Consider the following 18,312-nt stretch of genomic DNA (forward strand, 5'->3'; position numbering starts at 1 on the left):
GTCAAGCAGCTGTCTGTAGGCCATCTCAAGCTCCCATTCCTGAACGGCCAGAAACTCCAAATCTTCCTGTGCCCAGTGCACTTCCGACACATTCAGTCTTCGCTCTCTGTGCTCCATTTTTTCCTCCAAACGCCACTCCCGATCACCCCCAAAGTCAGGGTCCCCGGACAGCCTCCAGTATAACAATCCCAGGCCATCGTAGTCAAAGCCTTCTGTGGGGCTGTCATCCACTGTCCACGGGCACACTTGGGCTACATACCACCGGAGGGCTCTGTAGCTCTCCTCCAACCGCATTTCTGCCCGGATCAGCCTGCTTAACTGGGCTGTCCACTCCTGGTTCGGCTGTTCCCCCAATAACAGCATTCGCACTTCATACTGTGACCAGTACCTTACATGGATGGAGGGGAGGACTTTTCCCTGGTATCGCTGCTCACGGGCTAGCGATTCCTTCAAGAGTTTGCAGCGGATAGAATCAAACCATCCTAGCAGGACCAGCTCTGATACTGGTCCTCTGTGCTGTATCTGCATCTCTCGCAACCTCCTTCTGAATTCCTCTTCCATGGTGGCTGGTATCTGTACCTCTCCTCTCCTGCTATCTGGGCCTTGGATCCAGGTGATGGTTTTGATGTGTTCACGGCAAGGAAGCACGATCCCACCATTCCCCCCACGGCTCTCAAGTAAGTCTTTCAGCGTGGCTCTCCTGCAGGCTGGTTTGGAGTGTCCCAGTAACTGGAGAGCAAATCCCACCGCTGCCAACCAATGTAATCAGCCCCTTTTTGCTCGATTCCACTCTCCCGATACTCCTCTGTGGCTATAGAATCAGACTGCAGATCGCAACATCTGATGGTTTGGTCATCCGATGCTCCAGGACTAGAACTACAGCTATGTGCTGTAGTTCTAGTAGTTCTGTGTAGCTCAGAACAAACACCAGGCAGGCTGTATGTAAGTTCAACCAGGAATCTCTCTTTTATTGACAGGAATACAGTCTCTTTTATACAGTAAAAGAGGAGGTGCATACCTCCTGCTCATATTACTCTAACAATACACCCGAAACCTAATTAACATGGGCTAATTAACTAATCCCTTTAGACAGCCTAGATGACTCAGACATGACTTTCAGGCCAGACTGGCCGTCTTGTAGCTCAGAAAACCCAATCAACATTATCACAATAGCAGAGTTAATTAACACAAACAACAATGGGGATCTAATGACTCTTAGATCCCATACTAGAGACTTATTTACAATACACATTCTAGCAGGCAACAGACAGACAGGTGGCTGGAATTGACATAACAGTATTTGTCCCAGCATCATGAATCAGCCACTATTTCTAATATGGCAAATCCAGGATCCCCAGAGTCTGTGTGTCCTGGGGGACCAGGACCCGAATCCACAGTAATACCACCTCAAGGGTCCCCAGGCATACAGCTCACAAAGAGCACCGTTCCCCCAAATGCCAGGGCCCACGATCGATCGGCAAGAGGCTAGCATTCAGTCCCCTCCAAAAGTCTCTCTCCCGGCTAGGTCTGTCACACCATCACATATAATTCAGATTAAAAAAACATAGAACTAAAGACTGTAATGTAACAAAATAGGTAAAAGGCCAAGGGGGGTGAATACTTTGCAAGGCACTGTACAGTATAAGTTTATCTTCTGAACTGTGTTTAATGAATTTCATTTGTGTCATATCACAAGGATTTTATTATAAGCATGTCACAATATTGTTTTCATTATATGTATTAATTATTAATCTAATTAATTTCACTTGGTTTATTTTATGGTATTTATGGATTAATTTGCACCGATTTTGCACATTCTATTGATTATTTTGTAGAGCTGTAATCTATATTTTTATTTTATTGAGGGTATATTTTGAGTTATACTGCAGCTGCTCTGCACTTTGAAAGTTTTTTTTCCCTCTTGAAGTGCAGAGTAAGGGAGATATTTTTTGTTTTGCACCGGTCAAAAAAAAAAAAAAACTTTTTAAAAATTTTCTATACACTTTTGCCTATAAGATGCATAGAAAACAACTCAATTTGCAGGAAAATATTGCCAAACGTAAAGCCTAGTTTTACCCCAAGAAAAACAATATTACTTTATTATATTAAACATTGATAAATTGGATTTTTAGGCCTGATTTGCTAACACAAAATTAGGGCAAAGTAAATCTATGCATTCGTGAAGCATGATCATGTGATTTTCTGAGCTTCAATCATCCCTCCAGAAAAGACTGAGGCCACATGCAATTTAAATTTTGACACTGGCCAAGAGGTTTCAGTTAGCTCAGAACAATTTACTTGAAGCCCTGGGAGTAGTTAAACAATTTCAGTTGAAACGGGAAATCATTTAAACCTCCATCAAATTACTATTGCTGTCTGCATCTCCACTGGGGAATTTTTCCACCATTTGCAGCTCCAGTGACACAATAGAAAAGAGAACACGACCCTACCTCTGTAGGCAGGGAGCTGAAAAAAAGAGTCTGCAGGAGCCCTGGTATTGCACCTGCGATCCACCGAGTGCAATGCTTTGCAGGCTCCTATGCAAAAATATAACAAATAGACATTTTTTTCCTGCAAAATTATGTATTATGTAATTTTTTAAGGTTGGACTTCACCTTTAACTACTCTGAGATGTGGTGGCTGTGTTTGTTTTGACTTTCAGGCCAAGAACATTTTCGCCAAGTACAGAAAATACCTGTTGATCCTGCCAAAAACTCAGGGTCTTTATGACTTTCTTTGAACTTAAAATAAAGCACAAACAATGCTATCTTTATTCTATAAACTACTCATTAATTCATAAAACCAAGTAATGGAGATGAACAAGAGCATACAACTTGAGGTCCAGACTCTGTGACATCCATATCTGCATTCATAGATACTACAATGGAGAAATGAATGTAGACATAAAGGGGTTTATTTACTAAAGCTAGAGAGTGCAAAATTAGTCACATTTCTACATAGAAAACCAATCACAATAGAAATAGAAATATAAAATAAAAGCCCAAAGAGAAAGCTCATTGAACCACTTCATCTAAGGACTGTTAAGCTGCCATCATTTTTTTGTTTATTGTTAGGATATACTGTACGTACACTTTAAAGTTTAATACTCCCACGCTGGAGTTGAAGTGCATTCAAGGGCTCAAGAAACCCCCATGAAGCTTGCTGAAAATGTTTTCTGAACAGCAAACAAATGTTGTGTACACTGTGTTTTAGCCTATTGTTTTTAGGTGTGTGTAAACCAGGCCAAGAAGATGTAAAACTTGGACTTTTAACTGTCAGCACAGATATTATCCTGCTTCTTAGAAACAGTCAGTGAATGATAAATACTCAATTTTATTTGGAAATAAACATTTTAATTAAAGTATTTGTTAACTCTAACAATTATTTTTTTTCTTATTCACTCCTTTATGGTCTATTAAATTAAATATTTAAAGAAAAATTATCACTTTTTTATTTAGGCTCATCTTCCTAGATGCCCTGTAACAAGGGTTGCCACCTCATTCATTTAAAACCAAACACATATGAATTACACAGGTTCTGTGGCTGATTAAGGTGGTAATGAAACTCACTTGGTGCCTTATCTGCATTGAATTAGCCTCAGAACCTGTGTAATTCACATGTGTTTGGGTTTAAAGGGATGAGGTGGCAACCCTACCTGTAACATAGGACATTGCTCATCTTCATCTGCATTCCTCTTGCCCGCCTCGGGCAAGTGCTGAGAGCCAGAGACATGGGGCTTGCTATCAAAGTAGCCATTTCCTTGTCAGCTTTGTTGTCAGTAGGTCACCAGCCAAGGGTGGGGGGGGAGCGACCTATTCAACATCAAAGCTAGTGTTACAGAGAAGAAAGATGGGACAAAGTACTGGATGAATTGTTTGCCATCAGAAACTGAATAGTGTAAAAAAACAATTATATATATTTTGTTTTGTCATACCTGCTTAATAAGTGTATAAAATACCTATTGATTCTGACAGCTAACTTGTTAGCTGATAATTTCCTGGGCTCTTTGCCTTCGCTGACTTATCAGTTAGCATTGTTCCCAGCTATCTCTGGACTACAGAACGCCACTCCTCTTTGTTATAAGAGAAACACCACTACTCATCCATAAATACAGTACAGGGAGTGAGCATTGTCACTATAGAACATAAAATGTTACTGGCAGAATTCTGTACATCGCTGGGGAACTTCCTGGTATACAGGCACACGTGCTTTTTCGCCCTGCTGTCGGTGCTGTGGTTGGACACAGCATGAGTTTGTCAGCAATCTTGCAGCCAATGATTTTGGCTGTGAACCTGCTGATGGCTGTGGCCAACCACAGCACAGAGATGTGTGTGTGTTAGTAAACACACAACCCAGATCTGGCTGGTTCTGCTTCCTAATGTTCTTACCGTTCAGAGGTGAGATCAGGATGCAATCCAGCCACACTTTAAGTTAAAGAAGCACACATACACTTGTTAGACACACAGTTAACCCCTTGATTGCCCTCCTGATCATGCCTGTCACCCAACCAGTGTTATTAGTACAGTGACAGTGTACAGTATTATGACTGATCACTCTATTAGTTTCACTAGTAAAGTCAGATAGTGTCATTTAGTCAGTTAGGGGTTCTCCCAGCCAGTGTAAGTTAGCGCCAGTCCCTGATTGCTTGCCACACTATAGCAGTCACACTAGAAATGTGATAGGCTTAAAAGCTGCATAAGTTCCAGTACATATAACATAGATTGTAGACGCTATAACTTTCACACAAACCAAATAATATAAACTTATTGAGATATTTTTTTTTTTAACAAAGACATGTAGCAGACTACATTTTGGCCAAAATGTATGAAGAATTTTTTTTCAAAATCTGTCTTTCATTTATATAATAAAAAAGCCAGTGGTGATCAAATACCACCAAAAGACTCTATTTGTGTGAAAAAAAAATATTAATTAAATTTGGGCACAGTGTTGCATGACCGATCAATTGCTATGTAAAAAGAAATCAAAGACGCAAAAACTCAAAACGAACGACAAATTGCAAAAGATACAGTGGGGATGGGAAGTATTCAGACCTCCTTAAATTTTTCACTCTTTGTTATATTGCAGCCATTTGCTAAAATCATTTAAGTTCATTTTTTTCCTCCTTAATGTACACACAGCACCCCATATTGACAGAAAAACGCAGAATTGTTGACATTTTTGCAGATTTATTAAAAAATAAAAACTGAAATATCACATGGTCCTAAGTATTCAGACCCTTTGCTCAGCATTTAGTAGAAGCACCCTTTTGATCTTTTTGAGAAAGATGCAACAAGTTTTTCACACCTGGATTTGGGAATCCTCTGCCATTCCTCCTTGCAGATCCTTTCCAGTTCTGTCAGGTTGGATGGTAAACGATGGTGGACAGCCATTTTTAGGTCTCTCCAGAGATGCTCAGTTGGGTTTAAGTCAGGGCTCTGGCTGGGCCATTCAAGAACAGTCACAGAGTTGCTGTGAAGCCACTCCTTCGTTATTTTAGCTGTGTGCTTAGGTTTGTTGGAAGGTAAACCTTCGACCCAGTCTGAGATCCTGAGCACTCTGGAGAAGGTTTTCGTCCAGGATATCCCTGCACTTGGCCGCATTCATTTTTCCTTCGATTGCAACCAGTCGTCCTGTCCCTGCAGCTGAAAAACACCCCCACATCATAATGCTGCCACCACCATGCTTCACTGTTGGGACTGTATTGGACAGGTGATGAGCAGTGCCTGGTTTTCTCCACACATACTGCTTAGAATTAAGGCCAAAAAATTCTATCTTGGTCTCATCAGACCAGATAATCTTATTTCTCACCATCTTGGAGTCCTTCAGGTGTTTTTTAGCAAACTTCATGCAGCTTTCATGTGTCTTGCACTGAGGAGAGGCTTCCGTCGAGCCACTTTGCCATAAAGCCCTGACTGGTGGAGGGCTGCAGTGATAGTTGACTTTCTACAACTTTCTCCCATCTCCCGACTGCATCTCTGGAGTTCAGCCACAGTGATCTTTGGGTTCTTCTTTACCTCTCTCACCAAGGCTCTTCTCCCCCGATAGCTCAGTTTGGCCGGACGGCCAGCTCTAGGAAGGGTTCTGGTCGTCCCAAATGTCTTCCATTTAAGGATTATGGAGGCCACTGTGCTGTTAGGAACCTTAAGTGCAGCAGAAATTTTTTTGTAACCTTGGCCAGATCTGTGCCTTGCACAATTCTGTCTCTGAGCTCTTTAGGCAGTTTCTTTGACCTCATGATTTTCATTTGCTCTGATATGCACTGTGAGCTGTAAGGTCTTATATAGGCAGGTGTGTGGCTTTCCTAATCAAGTCCAATCAGTATAATCAAACACAGCTGGACTCAAATGAAGGTGTAGAACCATTACAAGGATGATTAGAAGAAATGGACAGCACCTGAGTTAAATATATGGGTGTCACAGCAAAGGGTCTGAATACTTAGGACCATGTGAAATTTCAGTTTTTCTTTTTTAATAAATCTGCAAAAATGTCAACAATTCTGTTTTTTTCTGTCAATATGGGGTGCTGTGTGTACATTAACTAGGAAAAAAAATGAACTTAAATGATTTTAGCAAATGGCTGCTGTGACAGACTCACCCGGGATAGAGGCTGTTGGAGGGGACTGAATGCAAGCCTCTTGCCGACCGATTATGGGCCCTGGCATTTGGGGGAACGGTACTCTTTGTGAGCTGTATGCCTGGGGACTCTTGAGGTGGTATTATTGTGGATTCGGGTCCTGGTCCCCCAGGACACACAGACTCTGGGGACCCTGTGTATGCCATATGGGAAATGGTGACTTGGAGGGTATGTCTTGGATTGCTTAAAATGGGACAGTAATATTTATCCCCAATATCTCCCAGGATATATATGTAAAGACTATTATTGGTTTGTTTGCTTCTGAACTCAACATGTTAATTGAGTGAGCTGATCACATTAGCCTCCAGAACTGGCTAGGAGACGAACAGTCTACTCCTATTATAAGTGTTGATGACTAGCCTGAGGAGGGGGGGAGAACACTGTTTGTATTGTTAATTGTAATTAGCTCCTGCTATTGTGGAAATGTCCTGTGGTTGTACTTATGATAATGTATAATGTACTGTGTGAAGCTCGGTGACCACAAGTCTGGGCAAAAGGTCATGTTAGTAAACTAGCTCATGTTAATTAGGTTAATTAGGTTACAGGTGTATTGTTAGAGTAATATGAGCAGGAGGTCTGCACCTCCTCTTTCACTGTATAAAAGAGACTGTATTCCTGTCAATAAAGAGAGATTCCTGGTTGAACTTAAATACAGCCTGCCTGGTGTTTGTTCTGAGCTACACAACTGGATTAGAACGGCACATAGCTGTAGTTTTAGTCCCGGAGCATCGGATGACCAAACCATCAGATGTTGTGATCTGCAATCTGATTCTATAGCTGCAGAGGAGTGTCGGGAGAGTGGAACCGAGGGAGCAAGGGGCTCGTTACAGCTGCAATATAACAAAGAGTGAAAAATTTAAAGGGGTCTGAATACTTTCCATCCCCACTGTAGTAGGACAAACCCCAAAAAATTCTTCAAGTATATTAATAGTAAAAAGGTCAGGTCTGAGCATGTAGGCCCTTTTTAAAATAATCTAGAGTGGATGACTGGGGACAAAGAGAAGGTGAATTTATTGAATACTTTTTTCAGCTCTATGTTTACAAAGGAGCATGGGGGAGCTCATGTACATAATGGGAGTGGTAGTGACACAGCCCCAAATGATCCACACTGACTCAAAAGGGATATGGTCCAGAAATATTTAGACAGAATAAAGGTGGATAAAGCACTTGGACCAGATGGCATCCACCCACGGATCCTAGAAGAATTGAGCTCTGTCATTTCAAAGCCATTGTATCTAATTTTTAGGGACTCATTAACCACATCAATACTGGGCACTTTTACCCCCTTCCTTCCCAGACCAATTTTCAGCTTTCATCGCTCTCGCAGTTTTAATGACAATTGCGCGGTCATGCTATGCTGTACCCAAATGAAATTTTTATCATTTTGTTCACACAAATAGAGATTTCTTTTGGTGGTATTTATTCACGACTCTATTTTTTATTTTTTGCGATATAAACGAAAAAAGAGCGTACATTTGGAAAAATATTTTCTTCTTTCTATTTTAAAAGAAATCCAATAAAATCTAATTTTGTCATAAATTTAAGCCAAAATGTATTCTGCTACTGTTTTTGGTAAAAAAAAATCCTGTTAAGTGTATAATAATTGGTTTGTGTTATCACGGGCAGATTATGCAAATGATCATGTACAGATGTGCGCAGGTAATCACGGACATATGTGTGCAGATAATCATTGGGACATGTGATTTTACCGTTACATATGTGGGGGACAGGCGTTTTTTCTATGTGGGGACATGTGTTTTGGGGACGTGTGTTAACTTTGTGTGTTTACACTGTAGGGACACTAGACTGGTGAACAGTGAGTAAAAAGCTGTAAAAAACAGCTCATACTCATTGATCACCAGCCGTCTGCAGTGATCTGCTTTCCTCTCCTCACTGACAACTTCTGTGTGAGGAGAGGAAAGCCGAATGCCTATCAACCTGCTCTGTATTTACAGCACATGACGGCTGTGATTGGACACGGCCGTCATGTGATCAGTAGGGCCAATCAGCCAATCACAGCGTCCTCCTGCCGATCGGAGATGCGACCTGTCCGGGTGACACGAGCGCATTGGGATTGCACCACTGCGCGGGCATGCGTGTGCGATCCCGCTCCTTCTGAGGGAGTGATTTTAATAATGCTTACATTTCCTTTAAATTTCGTACCTGGGGGGGTGTCTATAGTATGCCTGTAAAAAGAAGCATGTTTCCCGTGTTTAGAACAGTCTGACAGCAAAATGACATTTTAAAGGAAAAAAAGTCATTTAAAACTACTCGCGGCTATTAATGAATTGTCGGTCCGACAATACACATATAAGTTCATTGATAAAAACGGCATGGGATTTCCCCACAGGGGAACACCAAACCAAAATTTAAAAAAAAATTACGTGGTGGTCCCTTCAGGTCTGGTATGGATATTAAGGGGAACCCCGCGCCAAAATTAAAAAAAAAAATGTTAAAAATGACAAAAGACAGTTTTTGACAATTCCTTTATTTAAATGCTTCTTCTTTCCATCTTCTTTCTTCTATCTTCTTTCTTCTATCTTCCTTTGGGTTTCTTCCTCCATCTTCTTCTTCTTCTGGTTCTTCCTCCAATTCTCTGCTTTTTGCTCCGGTGTTCTCGTCCGGCATCTTCCTCTGCGGCGTCTTCTTCCCTTCTTCGTTCTCGGGCCGCTCCGCATCCATGATGGGAGGCTCCCACTGTGTGATGCTTCTCGTCTTCTGATGATTGTTAAATAACGGAGGGCGGGGCCACCTGGTGACCTCGCCCCCTCTGACAAACGGGGACTTGACGGGGACTTCCCTAAAGCTTTCCCCTTGACGTCAGAGGGGGCGGGGTCACCCGTTAAGGAAATCCCATGCCGTTTTTATTAATGAACTTATATGTGTATTGTCGGACCGACAAGAAGCAGAGGATCGGAGGAAGAACCAGAAGAAGAAGAAGATGGAGGAAGAAACCGAAGGAAGATAGAAGAAAGAAGATAGAAGAAAGAAAATGGAAAGAAGAAGCATTTAAATAAAGGAACTGTCAAAAACTGTCTCTTGTCATTTTTAACATTTTTGACAATTTTTATGTGGGGTAGGGGTACTTTTGTACCCCCTTACCATTTCACACAGGGGGAGGGCCGGGATCTGGGGGTCCCCTTGCTAAAGGGGGCTTCCAGATTCCAATAAGCCCCCCACCCGCAGACCCCCACAACCACCGGGCAAGGGTTGTGGGGATGAGGCGCTTGTCCTCATCAACATGGGGACAAGGTACTTTGGGGAGACCCCAAAGCACCCTCCCAATGTTGAGGGCATGTGGCCTGGTATGGTTCAGGAGGGGGGTGCTCTCTCGTCCACCCTCTTTTCCTGTGGCCTACCAGGTTGCGTGCTCGGATAAGGGTCTGGTATGGATTTTTGGGGGGACCCCACGCCATTTTTAAAAAAATTTTGGCGCGGGGTTCCCCTTAAAATCCATACCAGACCTCATTTTTTTCAATGAACTTTTATGTGCATTGTCGGACCGACAATTCATTAATAGCCGCGAGTAGTTTTAAATGACTTTTTTTCCTTTGAAATGTCATTTTGCCGTCAGACTGTTTTAAACACGGCAAACATGCGCCCCTTTACAGGCATACTATAGAGACCCCCCCGGTACGAAATTTAAAGGAATATTACACTTTTATTGTTTCACTTTAAGCATTATTAAAATCACTGCTCCAGAAAAAACGTTTGTTTTTAAAACTTTTTTTGCATTGATCCATGTCCCCTGGGACAGGACTCAGGTCCCCAAACACTTTTTATCACATTACCATGCATATAAGCCTTTAAAATTAGCACTTTTGATTATTCATGTTCGAGTCCCATAGACTTTAAAGGTGTTCGCGTGTTCGAACAAATTCTTTGCCTGTTCGCATGTTCTGGTGCGAACCAAACAGGAGGGTGTTCGGCTCATCCCTACCGGAGAGTTTAATAAAAGACCACATAGACGAGTTCTTGCTGGAAAAAAATATTTTAAGCAACAGACAGCATGGATTCATGAAAGACAAAAGTTGTCAAACAAACCTGATTTCTTTTTATGAGGAGGTAAGTAAAACCTTGGACAGAGGGGTGGCTGTGGACGTGGTGTACTTGGATTTTGCAAAAGCGTTTGACCCCGTTCCCCACACACGGCTCATGTGTAAGGTAAAGTCTTGGATATATTAGTTTGTAAATGGATAGAAAACTGGCTAAAAGACCGAATTCAGAGAGTAGTGGTTAATGATTCTTACTCTGACTGGTCTAAGGTTATCAGTGGTGTACCCCATGGTTCAGTGCTGGGACTCTTACTTTTTAATACCTTCATAAATGGTATTAGGTCTGGGATTAAAATGAACATTTCTGTCTTTGCAGATGACACAAAGCTATGCAGTGGAATAACATCCTTACAGGATGTCTCCAATTTACAAGCCGACCTCAATGCACTGTCTAATTGGGCGACTATGTGGCAGATGAGGTTTAATGTTGATAAATGTAAAGTTATGCACTTGGGGGCTAAGAATATGCATGCATTATACATACTAGGGGGAGTACAACTGGGGGAATCAATGGTGGAGAAGGATCTGGGGGTTTAAGTAGATCATAGGCTCAATAATAGCATGCAATGCCAAGCTGCGGTTTCCAAAGCGAGCAAAGTCCTTTCTTGTATTGAGAGAGGTATGGACTCCGGAGAGAAAGATATCATTTTGCCCCTGTACAAATCATTAGTAAGACCTCATCTGGAGTATGCAGTTCAGTTTTGGTCACCAGTTCTCAAAAAGGATATCGGGGAACTGGAGAAAGTGCAGAGAAGGGCAACCAAATTGATAAGAGGCATGGAGGAACTCAGCTGTGAGGAAAGATTAAAGGAACTGAATTTTTTCACTCTTGAGAAGAGGAGATTAAGGGGGGAAATGATCACCATGTATAATTATATAAGGGGTCCATATAGTGAACTTGGTATTGAGTTATTCACTTTACGGTCAATACTGAGGACAAGGGGCACTCTTTACATCTAGAGGAAAAAAGATTTCATCTCCAAATACGGAAAGGTTTCTTCACAGTAAGAGCTGTGAAAATGTGGAATAGACTCCCTCCAGAGGTGGTTCAGCTCAGTAGATTGCTTTAAGAAAGGCCTGGATTCTTTTCTAAATGTACATAATATAACTGGGTACTATCATTTATAGGTAAAGTTGATCCAGGGAAAATCCGATTGCCTCCCTGGGATTAGGAAGGAATTTTTTCCCCTGCTGTAGCAAATTGGATCCTGCTTTTCTGGGGGGTTTTCACCTCCCTCTGGATCAACTGTGGGTATAGGATTGGGTATATGGGATTGTATGATATTTTTTATTTTATTTATTTATTTTTTTATGGTTGAACTAGATGTACTTGTGTCTTTTTTCAACCTGACTAACTATGTAGTTAAAGTAACACAGGGCTGAATAGCAAACAATGGTTTAGTCATTATTATTAGTTATTTATCTCTGTTCTAAAATAATAAAGGCTGAAAGTGCTTTGCCACCTGATCTTTCCAGTGCTTTATATAGTAATAGAAGTAACATGTGCCAAAAATTGCCATATCCAAGAAGTGTTTGACTAAAAAGCAGTCTGACTTTTACTCTTCCCTCTGTTGGTCTAGTTAAAATATTTATTTAGGATACAGGTGGTGAGAAGATTGTTTGTCTTACCTTTTTGCACATTATCTTTGTATTCACAGATGATTTGAACACCAAATCTTTAAGAATCGAGGAAAAAGGAGTAACACCTATGCCCCCTCCAACCAGCACAGATACTTCATACTTGTTCCATTCTTGGTGCCCTTCACCAAAAGGTCCATCTAAATATATCTATAGAGAGATGTGATTTTTGCAGCATGATATTTGGTTGTAAAATGTAAAGAAGTATAAAAATAATTACCATAACGTCTACCTGTTAAATCACTGTACAAAACATTTGGGGGAAAAAAATCCATTATTAATTTGCTATAGGACACTAAAAGAACTAAAAAAGATCACAGTCTTCAGAGCCAGTGGATTATACCCAAGGCCAAAACTACCTGCACCCTGTCCTAGTGGCACAGTCTCAGACTGCAGGAGCACCAGGAACAGGACCTGCTGACATCACTAATGTCCTTGATCAGCCAAATGCCCAAAATGTGCAACCTGAAATGGTTGCTTCAGACATCAAAAACACCCTTTAGGCTGCCATCTAGAACCTAAAATAAGGCATTCATGGCATGGCAGAGAGGCTTGCTAAGTTGGAAAAGGTAGGAGACAAACATGTTTCATCAAGTCACACACTGCAACAGTTGGTGGTGTCTAGTACATTGTAACACTCATTTCATAGAAATGCAGGGTCTTGTAGAGTACATGGATAATAGGGGCCAACAACATAATCTGCAGATCAGAGGAGTGCTTGAGTCATCTGAAACGGACCAGATACGCTCAGCGCTTCCATCCATTTTAAACAATATTCTGAACAGGCGCCAGAAATCCCTGATCGGATTGAAAGGACACACAGGACACTGGGCCCTAGAAGAAGGGACACTGGCCCATCAAGAGTGTGTGCTGTTTTACTAGCGTCTAACTTATGGAAGAAGTTCTGCAGAAAACTAGAATCTGAGAAAAACTTCTGTTGAATGGAATGGAAATTGAAGTGTTTCAAGAACTATCCTCCGTCACACTCCACAACAGATGAGCTCTGCATCCCATTTTGAAAGTGCTGAGAGGGAGGATTATTGCCCACTACTGGTGCTTCCCCTTCAGTTTTTCAGAAGCACATCAGGGATGCACAGCAGTATATATTACCTTTGATGACATCCAACTCTTTAATTAATAGCTGCATCTGCCACTCACCCATGTCCCAGAATGATAAAATAAATGTCAGCTTCCTGAACACCTCTATATACCCACCTGTACCCCTCCTCCTCCTTTTTTTCCTTTCCCCTTTCTTCATTCTCTTACATCTTTCTCTTTCTCCATCTCCCCTTTCTTACTTGACCTTTATATCTTCTCTTCCTCTGCCCTTTGACACTCTTTTTTCCACTTTTTGTCAGGGAAAGGAGTGCACCATTGTGCAAACTGAGTCACCAGTCATCTTGTCCAGGGTGAGTTAATGAGAGACCAACTTGTGCTCACAGCCTACTTGTCGGATCCCTCTATCAATGCATTTTGAAGCCTCTTCCACCAGAGGAGGTGGATCCAAGAGTCTCTGAAACCCCTTCTGGAAAATATAGCATATACTTTAGCTATTGTTTCCACCCCCAATGAGCTAAACTTGCATTACGATAGAAAACCATACTTAGCCATATTCTTAGCGATACTATATATCTATTTTCTGTATGACAATATGTACACCTTCTTAATAAGTTTATTCTTGATATTTGTTGATTTTCACCTCATCTTTCCCCTTTTTCATAAGTACTGTTCTGCATGAATAATTAAACCTATATAGTGCAGCGCAACTAAGGCATTGTGTGACAAAATTCCTTAACCGGTTCCCGTCCGGCGCACGCTGACGTACGTTGGCAGAATGGCAAGGCTGGGCAAATGGGCATACCTGTACGTCCATTTGAATTGTCCGCCGTGCCATTGAGTGCGCGCCGCCGGCGGCGCGTGCCGGCCGGGAGCCCCGTGAGTCGGGACGCGGGTCCCACGGACTCGATCGCCGCGGGGATACCCGCGATCGCCTCACGGAGAGGACGAACGGGGAGATGCCATTGTAAACAGCATCTCCCCGTTCTGCCTAGTGACAAGTGTCACTCGATCTCTGCTCCCTGTCATCGGAGCAGAGATCAGTGACGTCACACATACAGCCCATCCCCCTACAGTTAGTAATCACTCCCTAGGACACACTTAACCCCTCCCCGCCCCTTAGTGGTTAACCCCTTCACTGCCAGTGCCATTTACACAGTAATCAGTGCATTTTTAATTGCATTGATCGCTGTATAAATGACAATGGTCCCAAAAATGTGTCAAAAATGTCTGACATGTCCGCCATAACGTCGCAGTCACAATAAAAATCACTGATCGCCGCCATTACTAGTAAAAAAAAAAATTATTAATAAAAATGCCATAAAACTATCCCCTATTTAGTAAACGCTATAACGTTTGCGCAAACCAATTATTAAACGCTTATTGCGATTTTTTTTTTACCAAAAATATGTAGAAGAATACGATCGGCCTAAACTGAGGAAAAAAAAAATTTTTTTATATATTTTTGGGGGATATTAATTATAGCAAAATGTAAAAAATAATGCGTTTTTTTTCAAAATTGTCGCTCTTATTTTGTTTATAGCGCAAAAAATAAAAATCGCAGAGGTGATCAAATACCACCAAAAGAAAGCTCTATTTGTGGGAAAAAAAGGACGTCAATTTTGTTTGGGAGCCACGTCGCACGACCGCGCAATTGTCAGTTAAAACGACGCAGTGCCGAATCACAAAAAACGCTCTGGTCAGGAAGGGGGTAAAATCTTCCGGGGCTGAAGTGGTTAATCCTCTCCAGATAAATATTATTGTGAAACTTCAATCTCAAAATATTATTAAACAAATGAAAAAAGTCCTTTCAAGTTCAAAACAATAATATATAAGCAATTGTTTGTGAAAAAAATGTTCTCCACCACCAACGGTGCTCTTCTATAAAATTTCCTTCATCCAAATTCGAGTTGAGTTAATCACACACATAGGTTGGACTTGATGGACTTGTGTCTTTTTTCAACCTCACCTACTATGTAACTATGTATGTAACTATATGAGTGCACCATCGACACCAGGTGAAAAACCTGCTCACCTCATACATGAAACAACAGGATCATAACTCCTTTGAATCCCCTGGGGTGGTCACCTCTCCTTTCTCCTGGAACTTGGCACACTTTCTACAATTTCACAATTTCCCTTTGGGATTAATAAAGTATTCTGTATTCTTATACTTATACTCCACAAACTGACCACATGTAATAAAAAGGCAAATACATAGTGCTTTCTCGTTTGACAATTTATTAAAAGCCCCCACTAAAATCCACTTACAGAAAGACAATATAAAAGTGCTTGTTTCAACCACAGCAGCTGGCTCACCACTCCAAACATCAGCGGTGGTGGCAGCGTGACATCATAGGCTCGGCTCCTCCCTCCTAGAGCGTAGCCCTTTCTCATTTGGCTTCCTCAGTAAGTAGGGGAGCCTTAAATAGCCTTTAACCCCTCTCCTATGACAACCACATAAGCATCGCCGTGGCCGCCAGATGTCTATGTGTTCTCTCGCCCATTTCCTCTAGACCACAGAAGATGCCACATTCCATACTTGTCCCCTAAGGACTTAGTCTGTTAGTGTATAAAGCATTGTTACTGATATTGATCACAATGTATTACTCATTCCCATCCCATTCCATATATACCTTTTCAGTTGGGCATGAAACACATAGCTCATTCCGAATGCCGTTATCTATACTCAAATGGCTATATACAAACACATCTAAATTCAATATCTATGTTAATACATATCCACATATGTATATACTGTAAATAATACACCTGAACATATGCATCCAAATACACATGTGTAATTTATCCCACTCAATATGTGTCTAAACAATATAAATCTAGATGTAAAATAAATAAAATAAATTATGAATAAAACATTGACATTAAACTAATACCTCCTATGGTCCCTTATTAAAACCCCAATGGACAGCAAATGCACCCTTATTTTATTTTAACTATTACTAATAAAGCAATCAATGGTAAGACCTCCAGGTGTAAGAACATTTTTTCACAAACAATTGCTTTATATACTATTGATTTAGACTAGAAATGACTTTTTCCATTTGTTTAATAATATTTTGAGACTGAAGTTTCACAAAAATATTTATTTGGAAAGGAGTGTTATATTAGTGTTAATATATAATTTGTATATTTTTGTTATTTTATTTACACACTTAAGGAATTGGAGGTTGCGCTGATTGTATATACTTTTATAATTAGGTTCTACATGAATGTTATAAATTTTCAATAACAATGTTTGTTGAAAGACAACCAACTGCACACTTGTTTAAATAAATGACAGAGTACAAATGAAATGGTTAAAAATAGTTAAACATATCTTACTTTTGGATAACTACCAAGCTCTACAATGCTCTGTGGAGAATACATCTCACGCAGGCGAGTTGTCCATGGTCCTGCAGCTCTGATATGCAGGCTCAATGTATCTTCATGTGGAGCAGAAGTTAATGTGAAGGGATGATATTCGTTGGTTCCTAGAGACAAGCAGGCTATTCTTACCCACTGTCCAGATTTGTATTCAAAGTCATTGGGGCGCTGAAATTTAAGGAAAGTGACATCTGTGGAACAAGTGAAACAAGAACAGCATATTGAGTGAGTAAAAATCACAGGCAAGGTATTTTAATTTAGTTTTGGTCAGAAAGATGTTTGCAGTTAGACTTTAAAGTGATTGTAAAGTCTTGTTTTTTTCAAATTAAAAATAACAAACATGTTATACTTACCTGCTCTGTTGCAGTGGTCTTGCACAGAGCTGTCCGGATCCTCCTTTTCTCGGGTTCCTCTTCGGCTCTCCTGGCCCCTTTCTATTCTTATTGGCTGACTTTAATTGACAGCAGTGGGAGCCAATGGCACTGCGCTGCTGTCTCGGCCAATGAAGAGGGGAGTCCTGGATGGCCAAACCATTCCTACAACATCACTGCAGCTAGACTTACCTCAGGTGAGTATTAGGGGGGCTGAGGGGGCTGCTACACACAGAAGGCTTTTTATCTTAATGCATAGAATGCAAAATCTTCTGGCCCATAGCCGAATGACAGCTACAGGGCAGTTGCTTAACTCTGGGAGGATGTACAGTGACGTCCTCCCAGGATTCCGCTCTCGCACACGCCCCCTGGGGCGCGCACGCGAGAACATCAGTGACCGCCGAGTACAGAGGACCTGTGCAATACTCTGCAATATCCTGTGCAATACTCTGCAATACCCTGTGCAACACCCTGTGCAATAACCTGTGCAATACTCTGCAATACTCTGTGCAATACTTTGCAATACCCTGTGCAATACTCTGTGCAATACTCTGCAATACCCTGTGCAATACCCTGTGCAATACCTTGCAATATCCTGTGCAATACCCTGCAATAGCTTGCAATACTCTGCAATATCCTGCAATGCTCTGCAATACCCCGCAATACTCTGCAATACCCCCACAATACCCTGCAATACTATGCAATACCCTGCAATACCCAGCCATACTCTGCAATACCCAGCCATACTCTGCCATACCCAGCCATACTCTGCCATACCCAGCCATACTCTGCCATACCCAACCATACTCTGCCATACTCGGCCATACCCGGCCATGCTCAGCCATACTCGGCCATACTCGGCCATGCTTAGGCATACTCGGCTGTACTCGGCCTCTGTATGTGGCCAGGCTGTGAAAGTCTCACACATGTGGTATCGCCGTACTCAGTAGAAGAAGAGTAGAAGAATCTATTTTGGGGTGTCATTTTTGGTATGTACATGCTATGTGTTAGAAATATTGTATAAATGGACAACTTTGTGTTAAAAAAAAAAATGCGTTTTAACCACTTCCCACCCACCGTCATATGACGACCTTGACTTTGTGCGGGGATATCTGAATGATGCCTGCAGCTACAGGCATCATTCAGATATCAACTTTTTCAGCCGGTGATTC

The 18,312-nt window shown here is 41.5% G+C and overlaps 1 protein-coding gene across 4 annotated transcripts in view; it reads right to left on the bottom strand.

Moving 5' to 3' along the window:
• LOC141131526 (dual oxidase 1-like) overlaps positions 1-18,312 on the bottom strand; it is a 212,757-nt gene that overhangs the window by 22,096 nt on the left and 172,349 nt on the right. For all 4 annotated transcript variants that reach the window (XM_073618895.1, XM_073618894.1, XM_073618896.1 and 1 more), the window contains 2 exons: positions 16,728-16,960; positions 12,318-12,476 (listed from right to left, as the gene is read on the bottom strand). In XM_073618895.1, the coding sequence (XP_073474996.1) occupies positions 12,318-12,476; positions 16,728-16,960 (392 nt within the window). The remainder of the gene's footprint in view (positions 1-12,317; positions 12,477-16,727; positions 16,961-18,312) is intronic.

Source organism: Aquarana catesbeiana, linkage group LG03 (assembly GCF_042186555.1).
Source record: "Aquarana catesbeiana isolate 2022-GZ linkage group LG03, ASM4218655v1, whole genome shotgun sequence".
NCBI lineage: Eukaryota > Metazoa > Chordata > Amphibia > Anura > Ranidae > Aquarana > Aquarana catesbeiana.